Raw genomic sequence first — 20,748 nt, 5'->3', positions numbered from 1 at the left:
ATGACTCATCTCTAAAATAGGGAGAGCATCTTAGGCTAAATGAGGGTTAATGAGACCCCAAGAATTGCTGAATAAATGTGACTTTGGGGTCGAGTGTTAGAATCCTGGTGCAGCCTCGTACTAGCTTTGTGTTCCCCATAAATGACCTCTGAGCTTCAACTCCTGCATCTGTAAAGTGGAGATAGTGGCAGCCTAGAGCTGTTGGAAATGTGAGCCCAGAACTCCGGTTCTGGTACACAGTAGGTATGCCCAGCCCCCAGGAACGCTGTTGCAGAGTCTGATTTGGGAGTCTCTTGCTTCACTGGGGGTGCAGAGAGGACCTGGGTTGGTGAAAGGGACACCTAGGTGAGGCGTGGCCTGTGCTTCTGATGGGCACACACTTGAACTTCCATTGGCTCTGTATCTTCCCCATGTGGCTTACCTGGGTCCTGCAGAAAAGGGCACAAAGGCCAGCGGAGAGCGCTGCTGGGGATTGTCTGGGTCAAAGCGGTAAGGGTTGTACACCTAGACAGGAACAGACTGGGGTGAGTCTGGGAGCTGGCCCAGCCTTTCTAGCCTGGCCCCCTGGCTCAACCTCTGGGGGCCAGAGGCACTTCAGGGCCTCCTCTTCCATTCAACCCCACACTCACTACAGTCCAGCCACACCTGCCTCCTGATGCAGGTGTGCAAGGCTTAGAGCCAGGTTAGGGCAGGAGCTCACCTTAGAGTCAGGCCACACGGTAGGGTTGTGGTGGGTTCCATAGATGCTGACCAAACAGATGATTCCTGTGGCGACAGGTGGGATCAGTGGGGCCAAAGGGAAACAGGGCCTCCTCAGGAAACATCCCCCTTCCCAGCTCTACCTGGAGCCATGGTGTTCTCTGAGCCATCTGCTACCACTTCCTGTCCATCCTTCCCTGAAAAACCCTGCTGCCCTATCCACCACAACCCCGCCTCTCCCTAAGAAGCCACCATTGTCTTTCTGGTTGTCGCACTGGCCACACACGGCACACACGCAGCTTTCTCTCAAATACAGCATCATTCCTCCTCAGCTCAGCCTCCTCCCTTGGCTCCTCACTGCCCTCAGAATGACGTTCAAGTGCCTGCACCTGTGGTTCAAGATTCTACAGTCTGCACCCTGAGGCTCTGCTCCATGAGCATACTTGTTCTTTCATTTCCAGCCTCCAAGACTGTCCTTCCTCCTCCAAGAAGCACTCCTGATATACCTCCCTAGGTGGAGACATCCCTCCACATTTGGGCTTCGCTGGCCTCCTCTCTCCCTTTAGCCCATCCCTGAGCCCATGTGGCTGGGAATGTGTGTGCCCTGCCGTTGCTCTCTGCAGACTGGGAGAGATCCTCAAGGCCTGGGCCTGGGGATGAGGCATCTTTAGATGCCCAGCATCAACCAGGAAAGGTCTCCAGGTGACAGCTGGTGACTGAATGAAACACCTTCCCCTACGTGCACCCTCCCAGGGCCAACCCTGCCACACCAGCTCTTTCCAACAGGACTCACCCACCTGTATCTCCCCCATTCACAACTAGGCTTCCCCCTGGCACCCCAGAAACCCGGAGGGGACACAGCTGCCACATCCACAGGGACAATGCACCTGGGGCAGGCATGGCCAGGCCCCTATGGGCAACAAAGTAGCCACATAATGGGACAGTGCACCAACATGGAGGGGCACACAGTGGGCACCTTTGGGAATGACACGCCCATCTGGAAGCTTGATGTCCTCTGTGCAGCGACGAGAGACAAGGGTCACAGGTGGGAACTGACGCAGGCTCTCCTTGATGCACATAGTGGTGAATGGCAGCTGGGTCAGGTCATCCCTGGAGAGAATGAGAGAATGGAACTGTGACTCTCCCAAACACACACACACACACACACACACACACACACACGAGCAGCTGGGCAGGAAAACAATTCAGGGTGTCAAAGCCAAAGCTGCCCAACTTCTGCTATTTGCAGTTGTCCCACTAACACTTAGGATACAAAGTATCTGACCACCAACCAATCAGAAAAGTAACCAATAAAAACAGCAAGCCAGGTGTAGTGGCGCACACCTGTAATCACAGCAACTTGGGAGATGGCGGCAGGGGGATTGTAAGTTTGAGGCAAGCCTCAGCAACTGAGTGAGACTTTGTCTCAAAATATAAACAGGAAAGGGTTGGTATGTAGCTCAGTGGTAGAGTACCCCTGAGACTGGGTTCACCAGTCTCTCTCTCTCTCTCTCACACACACACACACACACACACACACACAAATAGCAAGCACTGGGGCTGGTTTCTGGGGGTCCCTACTGGGCCCAGCATTAATGCTTCAAAGATGGGTTACGTGGTGGTCAGGGGGCACTCAGGGAGGTACCAGCATAACTAGAGAGGCTCAGGGCAACAGCAATTGATTTGCTTGTATGGATCCACTTAAGTAAGTATGTATGTATGTATAGAGACAGGGTCTCACTGTGTTACCCAGGCTGACCTGGACTCCTGGATTCAAGTGATCCTCCTACCTCAGCCTCCCAGCAGCTGGGACTATAGGCATGCACTACTGTACCCAACTATTTCATAATTTTAAAATCCTAGATGAAAGGAATAACAAAACCATGTGTACCAAAGGTTACTGCATAATCCAAATAGAGGGCTTTAGGTTAAACTGTGTGCATGAAAGAAAAAAAAAAAAAGACATGTTGAAGTCCCAGCCCCCAGCGCCTCCAAATGTAACTTATTTGGAAAGCAGTTTGTGTGAGGGTTAATGCTTCTGGACTTGGCCCTGAGAAGAATATGCCCCAGGATAGCCACTGATCCCGTGAGAATGAGAAGACCTATGGAACAGACCTGAACCAACTCTCTAACCCCAGAAGCCACAAGAGTGATGTACTGATGAGCAATAATTAAATGCTTGCTGGGGCTGTGGTTATAACTCAGTGGGTAGAGCATGGGCCTAGCATGTGTCAGGCACTGGGTTCAATCCTTAGTGCCACATAAAAATAAATAAATAAAAGTATTCTGTCTATCCACACAAAAAAAATTTAAATACAATAACATTTTAAAAATTTAATAAATAAATGCTTTCTGAAAATCACTGCATGTGAGGGATGTTCGTTCTGCAGCATTATTGCAAAAATTGCTGACAGACTATTGCAGCCTGAGGCAGACATAGGCATCATTATCATCGCCATGTTATAGCTGAAGAAATTGGGATTCAGGAAGCTCAAGCGACTTGTCTAAAGTCAATCAATCAGTAGTGGAGGAGAGAGTCACACTCAAGGCTCTAGCCTCAGCATGCCCCTTCAGCTGCCTGACCTCCCCTGCCGCCCCCCCCCCACAAAACTGACCACTCCAGTTCTTCCAGCTCCCGGCCTTTCATGACTTCCTGGATCTCTTCCCGGCACTTCTCCTGGTATTCTGGGTACTTTGCCAAGTTGAACAGCACCCAAGAGAGCCCACTGGATGTTGTGTCGTGACCTGCAGGCAGATGAGGAGTTTGAATGGAGGCTGCCATCTCCAGGCAGACAATAGTGTCCACTTCAGTGTCCCCTAAAGGGACAGTTGTGGCCTTTCCCACCCTCCTTCAGTTCCATTCCACATCCTCACCCTCAAACATGAAGGTGTCTGCCTCAGCTCGGATGTCCTCATCTGACAGTTCCTTTCCATCTTCATCCTGGAATGGGTAGAACCGGATGCTCAGGCCCCTGCATCCCACCCTCTGCCTCCTAGAGGCTCCTCCAGCTTTAGATCTGTCCCTTCTCTCTTAAGTCAAGTTGTGGGGAGAAATAATCTAAATGGAAGGAGATATGCTACTTGTATAAGAAAGATGGAGAGAAAGTGAAAGATGGAGAAGGAAGTTCATACAGCTGTGCACTATTTAATGATAGGAACCCATAATGAAGTGCATTGTGAGTCAATTTCATGATGGTGCAAACATCAGAGCGCACTTATGCAAACGAAGATGGCTATGATGTCACTGGAGGATAAAATCTATGGAAACACCATCACACGTGTGGTCCATCACCAACCAAACATCATCATGAAGCACGTGGCTGACTTATTGAGGAGCTGCTAACATGATGTATTCCAAAGGCTGCCCCACGATAACTATGTCTTCAGGTCTCAGAATCACCATGAGGAAACTGATATTCAGAGAAAAGAGTGATATGATTAAGGTTAAATATCCACTCAGTGGCAGAGACAAGGGTGGAATCCAGGACCCTCTGGACCCAGAACCCAAATGCTGCTCAGAAATTCTATAGAAGGGCTGGGGATATAGCTCAGTGGCAGAGTGCTTGCTTAGCATGCATGAGACCCCAAGTTCCTCTCCAGCACTGCAAAAAAAAAAAAAAAAAAAAATCCACAGTGACCCTACATCTTCTGTCGCATGTCTTCAAGGTCATATATTTCATCTTTGTAAAGGTTTTGGACTGAATTGTGCCCTGTCCCCTAGAATTTGTAAGTCTTAACTCCTAGCATCTCAGAATGTGACCACAATTGGAGGGAGGGTCTTTGTGAAGGTGAGCAAGTGAAAATGAGGTCATAAAGGTGGCCTTAATCCAATGTGGCTAGTGTTCTTATAAGATTAGGGGGCTGGGGCTGGGGCTCAGTGGTGGAGCGCTTGCCTAGCACAGGTGAGGCACTGGGTTCAATCCTCAATACCACATAAAAGGTAAATAAATAAAGTTATAAAAAATATACTAAAGGGGCTGTGGCTGTGGCTCATCTGTAGAGCACTCGTCTAACATGTGTGAGGCCCTAGGTTTGATCCTCAGCACCACATAAATAAAATGAAGGTATTGTGTCCACCTACAACTAAAATTTTTTTAAAAAAATATATTTTCAGAAAAGAAAAGAAAACATTAGGACAGAGACACACGCAGGGGGGAGATGATATGCAGACACAAGAAAGTGGCCATCCCCAAGCCAAAGAAAGATGCCTGCAGTAGACCATTCCCTCACGGCCCCTAAGAGAACTCAACCTTGCAGCACGTTGGATTTCTAGCTTCTGGAACTGTAAGAGAACACATTTCTGTTGCTCAAGCCACCTCCTCTGAGGCAGAGGCATCCCTTGGTATCCACAGAGCACTAGTTCTGGGACATTCCCCCATGGATACCAAAATCCATGGATGCTCAAGTCCCTTATATGAAATGGCAGGGGGCTGAGGGTGTGGCTCAGTGGTAGAACACTTGCCTAGTATGCGGAAGGCCCTGGGTTCAGTCCCCAGATCATCAAAAACATAATTAAATTAAAAATCAAATAAATTATATAGCATAGTGTTACATGTTACCTATGCAAAACCTCCCATACTTACACTTTAGGTGACTTAGAATACCTAATACAATAGCTATGTATATAGCTATTGTACTGTAATAATAAATAATGACAAGAAAAAAGCCTGTACATACTCAATACAGATGCAATTCTTTTCAAATGTTATCAACCTGAGGTTGGTTGAATCTGCCCATGTGGAACTTGTGGATATGGAGGGAGGACCCACCATCCACATTCTTTACAAGCACATAATGAACCTTCCACAGGACAGCCCACCTCAAAGGTGCCCCCCCCCCCCCGCCCTGTAATCCCAGGAGGCTGAGGCAGGAGGATGGCAAGTTCGAGGCCAGCCTGGACAACTTAGCAAGACCCTGTCTCAAAATAACGTCAAATAATAAAAGGGCTTAGGATGTTGCTCAGAGGTAAGTGCTCCTGGGTTCAGTCCCAGTACCACAAAACAAAACCTCAGTTCATTTAAAAGGACCGAAATGTTTGTTACAGCAGCCTGAGCAGACACACAGTGGGTCTCACTTACATGCCCACATCTGACTCCATCCTAGATCTATGTGAGTTTGGGCATTTGTCATTTTACACACTCAGTGCCGTTCTGGGGAAGTCCCGGCTCCAGGGCCCGGCCTCACCCTGGCCAGGAGCAGCACATCGATGAAGTCCAAGGTCTTGCCCTGCTTGGCCTTCAGCCAGGCCTCGGCCCCCTGGTGGCGCAGCGCCTGCCTCCGCTCCTGGATGACTTCGGTGGTGAAGCGGTGCACGGTGTCGCAGGCCTGGCGGAAGCGCCGCCCGTCGGCTGTGAGGTAGTAGATGAAGTCGAGGTGGTGATGCACGCGGTACTGGCGCCTGACGACCAGCGCGCTCAGCTCAATGATGGCCGATATATAATCGCTCATCTTCCTGCCAGGGAGAAGACCATGAGCCGAAGACCATGCCCAGTCCCCGCCAGCCAGGGGCACAGCTTGGCTAGGTCAGGCCTCCTCTTTCCACCAAGTGATGACAAGGGAGGCCCCGTATCACCTATATTTTCTGTAGATTTTGTATGCGTGTCTGTGTGTGTGTGTGTCTGTGTGTGTGTGTGTGTGAGTGTGTGTTAGTTTTTGCACTACTGGGGATAGAACCCAGGGCCTGGTGCATGCTAGGCAATCTCTGTCACTGAGCCCAGGGGGCTGGGGAGCCCCCATGATGAATCTCTGGTGAATTAATGAATGGACTAACAAACCAGGGTAATGACTATTTTATTAGGTCATTCAACAGATAGTCATTGAGCACCTCCCATGTGCCAGGGCACTGTGACATCATTTTATCCTGCCAGCACCTCCCCAAGAGTCAGATATCATCATCTTTGTTTTACAAATAAGGAAACCGAGACTCAGAAAGGGAGGGACACTTTCCAAGGACTCTACGCTCTTTGCGGAGGAATGAGGGAAAGTAGCATCGCCTGATCCCCTATTACGGCCAAGCCACTGGCAACCATCTAATTAAGACAGTTACACCATGACCATGGGGGGAAATTATAATGTCCCTTTTTTGGGGGGAAGGGAACTGAGGCTCAGAGAGGTGGTATCATTTAAAAAAAAATAGGTGTAGAAGGACAGAGCACCTTGTTTTGTTCATTTTTATGTGGTGCTGAGGATCAAACTCAGGGCCTCACACGTGCCAGGCCAGGGCTTTCCCCTGACTAAACTCCAGCCCCGGTGATGTCATTTTTTTTGGAACCAAACAGCCATCTGTCCAACAGCGGCAGATGCCAGCAGCCTGGGTTGCCCAAGAGCTGGGAGTTCCCTTTCCCTCCCACTACCTCTCCCTGGGCAGCTGGCTCTGTCCCCCAGGGAGGTCACACTCACTCCTGGCAGTCGCTGTTGTAACTGAACACGCATTTCTGAAGACTGTCCAGGGTCATGAGGCTGATGTGCTCAAACATGTCAAAGGAGGCCACCGAGCCTTCTGCCAGAGTCCTCCGCCATTTAGCCTGGAAGAGAGACAGGGCATGGGGACCTCAGACAGCACGCCACAGGTCATCACTCACCACACACCCCAGGTACAGCTCAAGGACTTGAGGTCTCCCGATAGCACATGGCTCTCCCTGGAGCTGGGCTGGAGCAGTTGCCGCCCCCTTCCCCTGTCGCCTGGAGACTCACGTGCATGACGTTGGTGCACTGGTTGAAGATCTTCATGTAGGGCTTCAGGATGTCGAAGTGGAAGGCAGGCGTCAGCAGGCGGCGGTGACGGCTCCACTTGTCGCCTTTGCTGAGCAGAAGCCCGTCCCCTGGGCCCAGGAGACTGAGGTCAAGGGGCTTCCCCTGCTCCTCTGACCCCTCCAAGTATCCCCTTGTCCTGCCCTCTCCTCCCTGAAACCCCAGCCCCAGCCTACCCGCGCTGCACTCACCTAGCCAAGGTTTCAGGAAGCTGTAGAAAAGGTCATCCTTGGGAGCAATGGCAGCTGTGCAGAGACAGGAGGCAAAGATGATTCAAGACAGAGTTCTGACCCTGACCTCTGCTTATGACTTCCTAGGGCCGCCTCTCCCGCCTCCCACCTCACCCCTCCAGTCTACCCTTCACATCCAAACCAGAAAGATCCCTATAACACGATGATCTGAACACGAAACCCCTGTTCATGTTACCTCCCATGATTCCCCATTGCCCTTGTGAAAGAGTTCAAGCTCAGCCTAGTGCTGAAAGGCCCTGCCCCATGTGGCCTCCACATGCTTCTCACACATCAGATAATCCCCTTCTCATTGCACACATTCACCTCCAAACCTACAGCCCAGCTGTGTGCTCCCTACGGAATGGAGTCACCCTCTAACCCTCTCCGCTCTTTCCTGCCAGCTTGGGCCATCCGGAATTATACCTCCTGGGTTTCCCACCTCCAGTCACACCATCCCTGTCTGTCCATCACGCTGGCCCCGGGGGAATCTTACCTGACTATCAGATCTGACCAGGTCCCTCCCAGTTCGCACACCCATCAACCCTCAAGTACCAGTAGCTCAGCCCATTTCCAAAGCCCTGGATGATCTGCCCTTGTGCAGACCTCTCTCAACACAGACACCTTTAGCTGCCTGTGGTGGTGCACACCTGCAATCCCAGGGACTGAGGAGGCTGAGGCAGGAGGATCGCAAGTTCAAGGTCCACCTCAACAACTTAATGAGGCCCTGAGCAACTTAGAGACCCTGTTTCAAAAGCTTTTAAAACTGGGGGGAGGGGTCACCCAGCCCCCTCCTGCTCAATATCACAGAACTTTTCCCAGCTCTTCAAAAAGGCCATGTGCCCGCTCCACTCCAAGTCTTTCCATGAGCTGCCACCTCATCCCCAAACACTCTGTCCTTATCCTCTGGTCTCAGATTGGGTGCTGCATTCTCTCTCTACAATCTCACTGGATGGTAAATGTCCGGTTCTAAGCCCTTCATGGGAAGAGACCATTTTGATCACTAAAATTTGGTGCTGAAGAAATTTTTATTCAATGAAGGAATGAGCCAATCAATCAAAGAATGGGTGAATAAAAGAAAAATGGATTGGTGGAAGGATGTATGGGTGGTGTGTGGGTGGATACAGGGAGAGCTGCATCGCCCTTCTGTACAATGAAAAGATTTGGGACTGAATGGGGAGTGGCCGAAAAAGGAAGGACCTGAGATGCAAACGCAGTCACTGAAGACTGGATATGACTCAGCTCCCGCCACACACACACACACACACACACACACACACACGCGCGCGCGCGCCCTGCAGTTGGCCAATTGGTACACACAGTCATCAGTCACCTCATCCTCCCATTTGACACACCCCTTCAGCTGCCGATGTATGACGCTGGGGACCCAAGGAGGGCTCAGCTCCACGCCCTGCCTGGAGGAGCTCTGCGGTGGTGTGGGAAAAAGGAAGCCGAGGCACACCGTGCAATTATTAAGAAGACAGAAAGTGTGCCAGGTGCTAAGGGTGGCACAGAGAAAGGGCTATTAGAAGTCAGAGCAGGCTTCCTGAAGGAGGCAGCGTTGGAGAGGAAGGTGGGAGTCCGGTTATGCCTCTCTTCCCCGGACTTTGAACTCCAGGTTAGGTGCCCGGTGGGGTTTGATTTGACACTCAGATCTGATCAATGGCTGCCCTGCTCAAAAACCTCCTATGGCTCCCTATTGATCAAGGGCAAGTTCATTTGCTTTTCAATCCAGCTGTTGCTTAACTCTCAATCTCATTTCCTACTTCCCACGCACACAAGCTGCACTCCAGCCAACCCAGTGACCTGAATTTTCCTGGTATTTTCCACAGCTGTACCTTGGGAATGTCAGGTGCCTCTAGTTGGCAAAGTCCTAGGCATCCTTCAAGGCCTGGTTTCACTGAAGCCTCCTCCAGGAAGCCTTCACCAATCCCTCTCCCCAGCGGAACCCTTGTTCTCCTGACCTCAGGTCCCTCTCCACTCCAACTCTATCCCCCAGGCCAAAAGAGTCTGCGTCTGGGTCGTCTCCTCCCATCAGATTCCCTCTCCAGCAAAGTGGAGCTCTTAATGCCTCACTCAGGAGAAAAGCCCCCCACGTGGTGCCTGGCAGGGGGCAGCTCTCCCACCCAAGGCTACAGATCACCGTGGTTGAGAGCTTGAGTTGGGTTCAAACCCCAGCCCTGCTACTCACTAACTGTCCAGACTTGGATCTGTTACCACTCTGCCCCTTCCATCCCCTCATCTGCAGAAGGAGGAAACAGAACAATCTTGCCTCATGGCATCCTGTGACACTCAGCAAGCCAGTGTGTCCTGGCACCTGGTAGATGCTCATTAAATATGTGTGCGCGTAAATGAATAATTGACCCGCTGCTGGCTCTTTGGTTACTGCAATTATAATTATTGCTTATTGGCATCAAAAACTTGTGAGGTGGCTATCCAGGTCCCCTATTAGTGACAAATGAATGCACAGCTGGTGTGGAAGATCGCAAGGGCCTTCCTTAGAAAGTCAGATACATAGCTGGCGGGTGGCTGGGTGGTACTGTATGTGCTTAGCCTGTGTGAGGCCTTGGGTTCCAAAAAAAAAAAAAAAAAAAAGGTCAAATATAGAATTACAAAAGACAGACCATTCCACTCCTAGGTATCCCAAGAGAAATGAAAACACAGAGGCTGGAGCTCGGGGTAGAGAGCTTGCCTGTCATGTGGGAGGCCCTGGGTTTAATCCCCAGCACAGGAAGAAAGAAAAGGGGTGGGGGGAGGAAAGGAAAGAAAGAAAAGAGATGGAGGAAGGAAGAAGAGGGAATGCAGCCATACCAAGACCTGAGAGCAGTGTGTGTGACTCCTTTTATATGACATTATAGACCAGATTAATGCAGGGACAGGAAGCAGGTACCAGGAAACAGGCAGGGGGATGGATTACGGGGTGAGGAACATCTTCTGACACTAGGGAGACCTGTGGTCGCACAACTCTGTGACCACATCAGATGCCACGGACTATTCACTTTAAAATGGTTGATTGTACGTTATGTGAATTTCACCCCAATTAAAAAAAATGAGTGCATCCCAACAAGCTGTGCTGACAGGCTTCTAGATCATGACTTGTCTTCTGTAAAGCTTTCCACCTACTTTTGCCCATGAATAGTCCCTATTCCACGTGCCCAGAAGACTAGGAGGTGAAAGTTCCAAGAGGCGCCATCCATGCCTTCCTTGGGGCCCAGGGACTGTGTAGGTTCAACCCCAGAGCAGCATCCCCCACCCCAGAGGAGGACCAAGGCTGTGAGCTGGAGGCAGGCCAGCTCAATCCCAGCAGGAAGGACAGAGGGACGGGAACGCCTAAGCCAGGAGGCCCCCTCCATGCTGACAGCCTCACCCTCTCCTGTCGGGAGACCCCCATCTACTCCTCCGTTGCAGGAGGCAGTGGATATCCTGTCTGTCCTGAAGAAGAGGAGAAGAGGGGAGGGAAAGGGGCCTGAGTGTCTATGAAGTGCGGGGACCATGCTGGGGCTCTACTTGGGGACTTAACCACCACTCAGAAGGTGCTCAGGACACTGATGTTCTAAGGAGTCAGATGAAGAAGGAAGAGGAGGAGGAGACGGAGGCAAAGGAGACAGAGGAAAGGCAGGGGGAGAGAGAGAAAGGGGGGGAAGGAGGAAGGAAGTGGAGAGAGAAGAAGGAAAAGTACACTAAAAAGATATAAGCCTGCCCAGTGGCGTGGGTCTGCCATTCCAGCTACTTAGGAGGCTGAGGCAGGAGGATCTCAAGTTCAAGGCCAAACTGGAGAATGTAGCGAGAGCCTGTCTCCAAATAAAATAAAAAGACTGTGAACAAAATGTCCCGAGGAGAGAGCTATGAGTCTCTGGAGTTGGGTGCTGAGGGATGAGAGAGATGAGGAACAGCTGGAGTCCCAGAGCTTGGGATAGGTGTGGACAGCAGCAAGGTGTGGCTTAGTGGTAGAGCAGTTGACCAGCATGTAAGAGGCATGGGGTGCGTTCCATCCCCAGCACTACAAAAAATAAAATAAAATATACTAAAGAGAAAAAGCCCTTATTCACGTCTACCCATGTTATATATCATGCTATGCTTTTGCAATACTGGGGGTGGAACCCAGGACCTCGTCGTGCTAGGTGAGCACTCCACCACTGAACTACACCCCGGTCCTCACATTAGTCAGTCTTAGTAACAGCCCCCCTTTTACAGATCAGAAACAGGCTCTGAGAGGCTTGCAAAACCACTAGCATCACACAGCAAATATGGGCAGAAGCCAGGATTTGGACCCAGCCCTTTGCAGCTTTGATTCAGGCTTCTGGCCACAAATGGGTGCCCAGTGCTTGGAAGAAAGAATCACTTCTCCCAGGGTCTAGGTTCCCCTGAAGTTCAGTGGGGATCATCATTCCTTCCCAGATGCAATAAGGGGGGACCATGGGGCTGCGGAGGACACAGCTGGGGAAGGAAAGGTGGGCAGCCCTGCCCCTTTCACTACCCCTGGGAGGCAGCTTGGAAGGCAATCTCCAGATGTGGGTTTGTAGAAGCCCAAACTGGGGCCAGAGACCCCCAAATTCTTGGGGATCTTTCCTTCACATCCCTCCATGCTCCAATGTCCCCTGATGCCCAAATCCATGCGAGACTATCTATGTCCCACCATGAGGCAGAAGAGCTGGATGTGGCCTCACCCAGCCCCAGTGGATCAAGACTGAGAACAAAATGTCCCGAGGAGAGAGTTATGAGTCTCTGGAGTTGGGTGCTGAGGGATGAGAGAGATGAGGGACAGCTGGAGTCCCAGAGCTTGGGACAGGTGTGGACCACAGCAAGGAGACGCAAGCCTTCCACGTCTCCCTTCTTGCTAGTCAAGGCCAGCCCAGGTGGTGAAAGCAGGCTGAAGGATGGGCCACCAAGAAGCCAGTCATGGTGGGAGTGTCACAACTCAAACGATGGGTGTGTCACGGGCTGGGATTGAGCAACACCTACTTAACAAAACCTGAAGAGAACAACTTCCTATCCAAACCTGCTTGGTTCTGACTTCTAGGGAGGTGGACAGCCTCTTAAAGTTACTGGGACTCTAGGCATTGTCACACTTTTGTCCCCGATGTTCCATAAACCATATTGCCATTGCTGCCTTGATGAACTCCTATTCATTCCTTAAAGCCCTATTCAAGTGCCCCTTCCTCTGGAGAGACCACCTGCCTAGAAGCCCAGATAGAATACGGGAGATGAGGGCTCAGTCAGCACTTACCCAAGGGGCCCAGCCTGCTTACCTGAGGCGCCCACCAGGGGCTTGATGTAATCAGGGTGCACAAGAACCAAGAGCGGCAGGACGGGTCCGATCCACACCAGGACCACATGGTGCATGCTGTCCAACACCTTCTTCTCGTCCTGAAGGCCCGTCTCGTTTGGAAGGTACTGCGGTAGGTAAAAGAGGGGAGTGAGGACATGCTCAGCCTCAGCGTCCTCCAGTCCTGCCCTCCTGCCACCTCCCTCACCTCAAAAATGAGCCCAGAAGTGCTAAATGACGGCGATGGTGGCTGCACCTGGCTGAGCCTCCACCTCCTCCTCTGAAAAATGGAGAACACCAAGTCTCCCTCTGAGGGCAGCCCAGAGGATCAGAGAAAGAAGTGAGAGCCACCATGGGGCCCCACACACGGCTGGCTCAAGAAATAAAAATAAGCCCCACGCAGCGGCGACACATGCCTGCAGTACCAACAGCTTGGGAGGCTGAGGCAGGAGGACCCCTTGAGCCCAGGAGTTCAGAGGCCACCTGGGCAACATAGTGAGACCCCATCACAAAAAAAGAAAGGAAAATAGTAATTGTAAACACATTAATGGTAAGTGTTGGCTTTTTTCAAATATTTGCTATATTATTAAAAATTACCACTAGGACCCTTGCACTGGGCACGTCTAGATCCCAGCCACTTGGGAGGCTGAGGCAGGAGGATCTCAAGTTCAGTTCCAGCCTGGGCAACTTAGCAAGACCCTGTCTCAAAAAAGAAAAAAGGGGCTGGGGCTGTAGCTCAGTGACAGAGCGCTTGCCTAGCACGTGTGAGGTGCTGGGTTAGATACTTAGCATCACATAAAGACACACAAATGAAATGAAGGATGCTGTCCATCTACAACTACAAAAAAAAAATTAAAGAAAAAGGGCTGGGGCTGCAGCTCGGTGGTAAAGCATCCCAGGTTCAATTCTAGTACATACGTGCATATGTATATATTTATATAGACATTTACATTATATTTGTATATGTATCCATAGATACATATGTATATATTTATTTATAGAAAAGTTTACTTATTAGAAGTTCAAAGCCAGGTGCAGTGATGCACCACCTGTATTTCCAGTGGCTCGGGAGGCTGAGGCAGGAGGATCGCAGGTTCAAAGCCAGCCTCAGCAACCTAGCGAGGCTCTAAGCAACTTAGTGAGACCCTGTTTTGAAACTTAAAAAAGGGCTGGGGATGTGGCTCAGTGGTTAAGCACCTTTGGGTTCAATCCTTGGTACCAAAAAAAAAAAAAATAGTTCACTTACACAGCAGTGCAAATACACTAACACTAACCCTATCAATAAAACTAGGATTAACCCCACTTCATGTTTTTAATTGGAGTTTTTCCCACATCTTTATTGGTGCAGTATAGTTGTACATAGTGACAGGATTTGTTGTCACGTATTTGCACATGCACACAACATACACTATCACAATATAATTAGGCCCACTCTTTTTTTTTTTTTTTTTTTTTGGTACCGGGGATTGAACTCAGGGGCACTTGACCACTGAGCCACATCCCCAGCCCAATTTGGTATTTTATTTAGAGTTTTGAAGACCAGAGGTGACACTAGGTATCCCACTGTCTCAGGCCTCAATTGTGTGCAAAGCTGCACCGTCAGCGACCCACCACTAATAATAACCACAGCCACTGCCACCGATCCCCCAGGCGGCTGGGGAGGACTTGACAAACCCAGCTGTGAAAGCCCTCACCCATCTCCACTGCCCACGAAGAAGGAGCAGGAGCCGCCACTGCGCAGATGCCCCCTTCGCCCCCCAATTAGCCCCACTTACCCCCCCTTAGCCCTTCACAGCTCGGACAACCTCTGCATTCATGAGGTTCAGCCTTAACTGTTAAACTACACGTGCACACACGCTGCGCTGCTGAGTGATGCCTGTTCCACATGGACCTCTGGACGTGTCCGAGAACCCGGGGAGGATTATTCTTTTTTCCACTTGACTTTGTTCAGAAAGGTCAAAGGGCTTGTCTGGGGTTCCAAGTGAGTGGGCAACTGTCCTGGTGGGGCTCCCTCGCAAGCTGGTGCCGAAACAAGGGTCCTGGGGACGCAGCTCATGTGGGAGGTGACCCTCCCAAACATGGGGAGACGTGGGGAAGTGAGACCGGAGGGGACCGAGGGACAGGGACGGCAGCCAGCGCAGGGGAGCTGTCAAGCCACCCAAGGGGGAGGGCGCTGGAGTGTGTCTCCATCGGTGTCCATCAGTCCTTGGCTGCGGGCTGCTCCTGGGGCCACTAACTCCCAAAGCCCCTAGAATGCAGGTGCCAGCCCAAGTATGGACCATTGCACTCAGAGATATGGGCAGGTGTTGGCTTGTCCGTCACAGTGGCAAAGTCGGGGTCTAGAGAAGGTGGACAGCCCCGCTCTATACATTCTGGGAGGCAGCCCTTGAGGATCCGGTCAGATGGATCTGAGTTCAAATTCATCTTCAGCAGCTGTGTGGCCGTGGGCAAGTCAACTCAACCTCTCTGGGCTCACATCTATAAAAGTGAATCCATAAAACAGGGCAGATCCATCCCTGTTTTATAGACTGAGAAATCCAGGAGGGCTGGGCTGGGGCGGTGGCTCATGGGTAGAGAGTTTGCCTAGCATGTGAAGCACTGGGTTTGATCCTCAGCACCATGTAAGAAAATAAATAAATGAAATAAAGGGACCGTGTCCATCTACAACTAAAAAGTATATTTAAAAAAAAAAGAAACAGGGGGGCTGGGGCTCAGCAGTAGTGCACTTGTCTGGCACATGTGAGGCACTGGGTTCGATTCTCAGCACTGCATATAAACAAATAAAATTAAGGTCTATCAACAATTAAATTTTTTTTTTAAATAAAAGGAAAGAAACAGGGAAAGGCTCTGATTCCGACAACCTAACCTAGTACCTGGTCAGTGATTGGTCCCAACGATTATTAAATGAACAAATTAATCTCTTTGGTTCCAGCATCTCCTTCTCTACCAGGTTCAGCCCTCTGCCCATTCGTACCCGAGGCAAACCGGGCCTCACCCAGTCCTCATGGGCCTCATGGGCTCAGGACTCAGCTGCAGAGCCAGCCCTGGCCAACTGCCCAGGGCCCCAAAGGCTAGTCACCACTGGCTTTTGGACCACCATTGAAGCCAGAAAGGGCTTCCTAGAGCAAGGACATTGGACATGGGGCATGAAGACCAAGGAGAAGTTTATCTAGCAGAGAACAGAGGGCATCATTCAGCAAACGCTGTTGGAAGCTGGAGCCTTGGTACAGAAACAGGAAGCCAATCCTCAGGACTGGGGAGGATGGTGAAGCAGGTGAGAGGGTGTGGTCAGAGTTGAAAGGGTGAGCCTTTCTCCCAAGGGCACTGGGGAGCCATGGAGGGTATGTGAGCAGGAGAGGGTCGTGGTTTGATTTAAGAATCCCTCTGGAGGATTGGGGGCATGGGTCAGTGTAAAGCTCTTGCCTAAAAACTGTACAAAGCCCTGGGTTCAGTGCCAAGCACTGCAAAAGGCAAAAACAAAGAATACCTCTGGGGTCAGGATGGGAGACAAATTGAAAGACTGAGATGGAAAGCAGCTATACCGTGGCCCAGCTGGGGAGGATGGACAGGGCTGGGGCTGGGGGAAGGAAGGAGACTCAGGCACACACAGGCAAAATCTGATGGTCCCCAGGGGGGAAGAAGGGCTGGGAACCTCCTCCCTTCTAAGCCTTCCATCTGAGATAATTCTCACCATTAAACAAAATGTTCTTTGACCTACTAAGTGCAAATATGTATCCCAGTCCTTCTTCCCAGACAGTCAATCCAAGCAGTGCCTAAAATTACTTCTAGAATCCTTTGATGCTTCCAGTTTCTGCAGGACCCAGCAGCTGAGCAGACACTTCTGCCACAAGGCGCTTGCTAAACGCCAAGATGAGTGTCAAGGACACAAGCACAACCCGAGGAATCCAAACAACGACCATGAGGCTACCAAGAACTGTTAGAGTCCCCCGGAGCAAGTGGGGAAACTGAGGCACGGAGCAGTTAAATTGCCTGCTTCACAGAACGAGTACATGGTAGAAATGGGCCTCCAACCCAGGGCTCCAGAATCCACAATGATGACCATTGCCTATCCAAAGTTCACTCAAAGCCCAGCATGATGCCTGGACCAGGGGTCCAGAGATTGTTCCTGAATTTCACTGAGGCCTAGAAGTGGGTCCAGGGGTCCAAGCAGCTGGGTTCTGGGACCCACAAACCTCCCTGCTCTCAGGATCTGGGTTCCTCTCCTGACTTCTGTAGGCTTTTTGGAAAAACCCTGCCTGTCTCATCCATAGCAGGAACAGTGAAGCCAAACAGCCTGAGTTTGAACCCTGGCTCTGTCACATACTTACTGGGTACCTCTCTGTACCTTAGTATTCTTAGGTACAAAATAATAATAGAGTCCTGAGACCTAACTTCTAGGATTGTCAAGAGGGCTGAAGGAGTTAATATTTGCCTAGAATAATACTCGGAATATGTTCATGAAATAAAAATTGAAACACAAGGAATGGTAAAAGGCTAGAATGGTGACCTGGGATCATAGCATTTGAGGGAGAGAGTGAAGCCACATTGGGATGTAGAGGAAGCAACAAAATCTATAGGCGCCTCCTTCCCCACTCCTGCTCCCACCCCTGCATCCCCCACTTTACAAGGGAGGGTACCTAGTGCTACAGCAGTAGCTACAGAATTACAGAAAGAACTCATCTTTAACGTCAGCTCTGCCTCATCCCAACTGTGTGACCTCGGGTCACCAGGGGTGGCCCTGCAGGCGTCAAGGCTTGAAGGCATCCAGATGAGGCTAAATGCATGCCGCCTCTGAGCTCCAGTGGATGCACTCATAACCCCAACCAGAGTCCTGGAGGCCAGCAGAGCCACCACCTTGCTGAATCCCGGGGCGTGCCCAGCTCTGCAGGCCGTACTCACCATACCCAGGTGGCCCAGCAGCCAGTTGCGCCGGGGCGGCTGGGGGAAGCAGCGCAGCCGGCGGCAGGTGACGTAGAAGCCCCAGCAGAAGCGCCAGAGCTGCAGCAGCAGGCGGAAGAGGAAGAAGAGCCCGGAGAGCAGGAGCGCAGAGACGGCGTACACGCGGAACGCGGTCCTCTCCAGCCCCAGGAGCTGCAGGAGTTGGTCGGTGATGGGCAGCATCTAGGGGTGGAGAGTCGGAGCTGGTGGGGCCACGCCCCTGCTACACCAGGCCACCCACCAGATGGCCAAGGGGTCAAGCGAGGTGTGCTCAAGTCCTGACACCAAGACCCCTCTGCACCCCCAGCCACGACACCCCCAGCTGTCTCCAAATGGCACTCAGCCCCATCCGGATGCCTTCAAGCCTTGACGCCTGCAGGGTCACCCCTGGTGACCTCTGCCCCATAGAGCTCTCTGCCCCTGTCCGTCTGATCAGAATCCTGGAAGGAGCGGTTCTCAACCGATGGCGGATGCACATTGGTGGATAAATACCCCGGCTCCTTTGTCCCGGCTTCCCCAGCAGGACTAAACTCCAGCTGCCCACTGCAGAAACTTTCTCTGTTGGCTGCCTCTCTGCCCCTGTCTTACCTCCCTCTCCCTCTTTTTTTTTTCCCCCAATTGAGTGAAATTCACATAAGACAAAATAAATCATTTTAAAGTGAGCAATCCACACAATGGAATATTATTCAGTCATAAAGAAAGAACAATATCCTACAATAGAATCCTATTGTAGAGGGAGCAACAAAAAAATCGGCAGCCAAATAGATGGAGCTGGGGGACATTATGTCAAGCAAAATAAGTCACTCAGCCTGTTGATCATTTATTACAGGGTCTCACTATGTTGTCCATACTGACCTTGAACTCCTGGACTCAATCGATCCTTCTGCTTCGGCTTCCTGAGTAGCTGGGACTGCAACACCACACCTGGCAAGTGAAATAAATAAGACACAGAAAGATAGATATGTATGTTTCCCTCATATGTGGATATTTAAAAAGAAAGTCAGCTGGAATATGTAACAGTAATCATTAGAAGATGGAAAGCTGGGAAGGCAGAGAGGGAAATGGGTACCAGCACACAGTTAGGTTGAAGGAATAACTTCTATCTACTATACATACACTAGAACTGGAAATTGAACTGAGGGGCACACTACCCCTGAGCTACATCCCAGCCCTTTTTATTTTGAGACAGGGTCTCAGTAAATTGCTGAGGCTGGCCTCAAATTCGCTATCTTCCTGCCTCAGCCTCCAAGTCACTGGGATTACTAGTGTGCATCACTGTGCCTAGCAACCTATTTTTAAAAAATATTTCTTAGTTGTCAATGAACCTTTATTTTATTTATTTATTTATTTGTTTGTTTATTTATTTATTTATTTATGATGCTGAGGATCAAACCCAGGACCTCACACATGCCAGGCAAGTGCTCTACCATTGAGCCACAACCCCAGCCCTATTTTATATATATATATTTTTTATGAAGAACTAGAAGAGAGTCATTCGAAGGCTCCAAACACAAAGAGATGAAAATATTGAGAGCCACAATCTAATTGGTGCATATCATATACACACATGGAAATATCACACTGTACCCCATAAATATGTACGAAGATGATGTGTCAATCCATTTTTTGAACGTTTAAGGGGAGAGAGATGTTGATTACCTGCTCTGATCATTACACACTGTACACAGGTGTTGAATTTTGACCCTGAACCCCATAAACATGTGTAATTGAGACTTTTGAAAATTAATTGAAAAGTTGACCACTCAGTGGCATTTAAGACATTCACAGGGTTGTGCAGCCATCAACTCTACCCAGTTCCAGAACATTCATCACACCAAAAAGGAACCCATGCCCGTTAGCACTCACTCCCCATCTTCCCTCCCTGAGACCCCTGGCAACAATTAACCTGCCTTCTGTCCCCATGGATGTGACTATTCTGGATGTTTCATATAAAGGACTCACAGAGGATGTGGCCTTTGGTGTCTAACTTAATCCACTTGGCGTAGTGCTGTCAAGGCTCATCCACACCTTGCAAGACTCAGCGCTTCATTCCTGCACTGCTCAGTGATATTCCCCTGAATGGACATGCCACATTTAAAAAAAAATTGTAGTTGTAAATGGACACCATGCCTTTACTTGTTTATTTTTATGGGGCGCTAAGGTGTGAACCCAGTGCCTCACACGTGATAGGCAGATGTTCTGCCCCTGAGCTACAGCCCCAGTCCTGGGCATGCCATGCTTTGTTAATCCATTCATCTGTTGGACAATCATTTGGGCTGTCTCCACTTTGGGGTTACTGAGAAATATACTACGATGAACATGTATGCACACATTTTTTTTAGTACCTGTTTTCAATTCTTTGGGGTTCTTTGTCCTTACTGGTATTTTCTGCAGTGGCCTCTCAAAGACACAGTTGGCCCTTGCCTTGGGGTAGCTCCTGGAGAAACCAAAACAAGAACATGAAGAAAACAGTGAGCAGCGGTGAAGGGCTTACTGGGTGCCAGGCACCGTGATCAGGCTGCGAACCCCTCCTCGTGGAATCTCACATGGGTCCTTCGAAATAGGTTTTACCCTTCTCTCCATTTTCCAGGCCCAGTTCCTGAAATTCAAAGGAGACAGGAGCTAGCGGAGGTTCCCTGAGCCCCTACCAGGGGCCAACGTCAATCACTCTCACTCTTTTTTTTTTTTAATATCTTTATTTTATTTTTATGTGGTGCTGAGGACCGAACCCAGGGCTTCACACGTGCTAGGTGAGCGCTCTACCACTGAGCCACAACCCCAGCCCCAATCACTCTCTCTTTAGGGACCACAATTCCCAGGTAACCCCAAGAAGGTTCTTGAAAATGGCTGGGTCCTGCCCTCTTCTCT

General features: G+C 50.3%; 1 protein-coding gene across 1 annotated transcript in view; it reads right to left on the bottom strand.

Moving 5' to 3' along the window:
- The window catches only part of CYP4F22 (cytochrome P450 family 4 subfamily F member 22), a 30,553-nt gene that overhangs the window by 689 nt on the left and 9,116 nt on the right, over window positions 1–20,748 (bottom strand). The window contains exons 2-14 of the mRNA XM_081286719.1: window positions 20,226–20,317; window positions 18,736–18,804; window positions 17,842–18,063; window positions 12,926–13,070; window positions 7,641–7,694; window positions 7,393–7,520; window positions 7,099–7,223; window positions 5,884–6,151; window positions 3,574–3,640; window positions 3,315–3,444; window positions 1,676–1,809; window positions 701–765; window positions 422–504 (exon numbers count right to left, since the gene is read on the bottom strand). Of these exons, the coding sequence (XP_081142845.1) occupies window positions 422–504; window positions 701–765; window positions 1,676–1,809; window positions 3,315–3,444; window positions 3,574–3,640; window positions 5,884–6,151; window positions 7,099–7,223; window positions 7,393–7,520; window positions 7,641–7,694; window positions 12,926–13,070; window positions 17,842–18,063 (1,421 nt within the window). The 5' untranslated portion in view covers window positions 18,736–18,804; window positions 20,226–20,317. The remainder of the gene's footprint in view (window positions 1–421; window positions 505–700; window positions 766–1,675; window positions 1,810–3,314; window positions 3,445–3,573; window positions 3,641–5,883; window positions 6,152–7,098; window positions 7,224–7,392; window positions 7,521–7,640; window positions 7,695–12,925; window positions 13,071–17,841; window positions 18,064–18,735; window positions 18,805–20,225; window positions 20,318–20,748) is intronic.

This window comes from Spermophilus citellus, assembly GCF_964194105.1.
Source record: "Spermophilus citellus genome assembly, chromosome: 3".
Taxonomy (NCBI): Eukaryota; Metazoa; Chordata; class Mammalia; order Rodentia; family Sciuridae; genus Spermophilus; species Spermophilus citellus.
The sequence above is the reverse complement of the archived record's forward strand: the minus strand, read 5'-3'. Positions and strand labels throughout refer to the sequence as shown.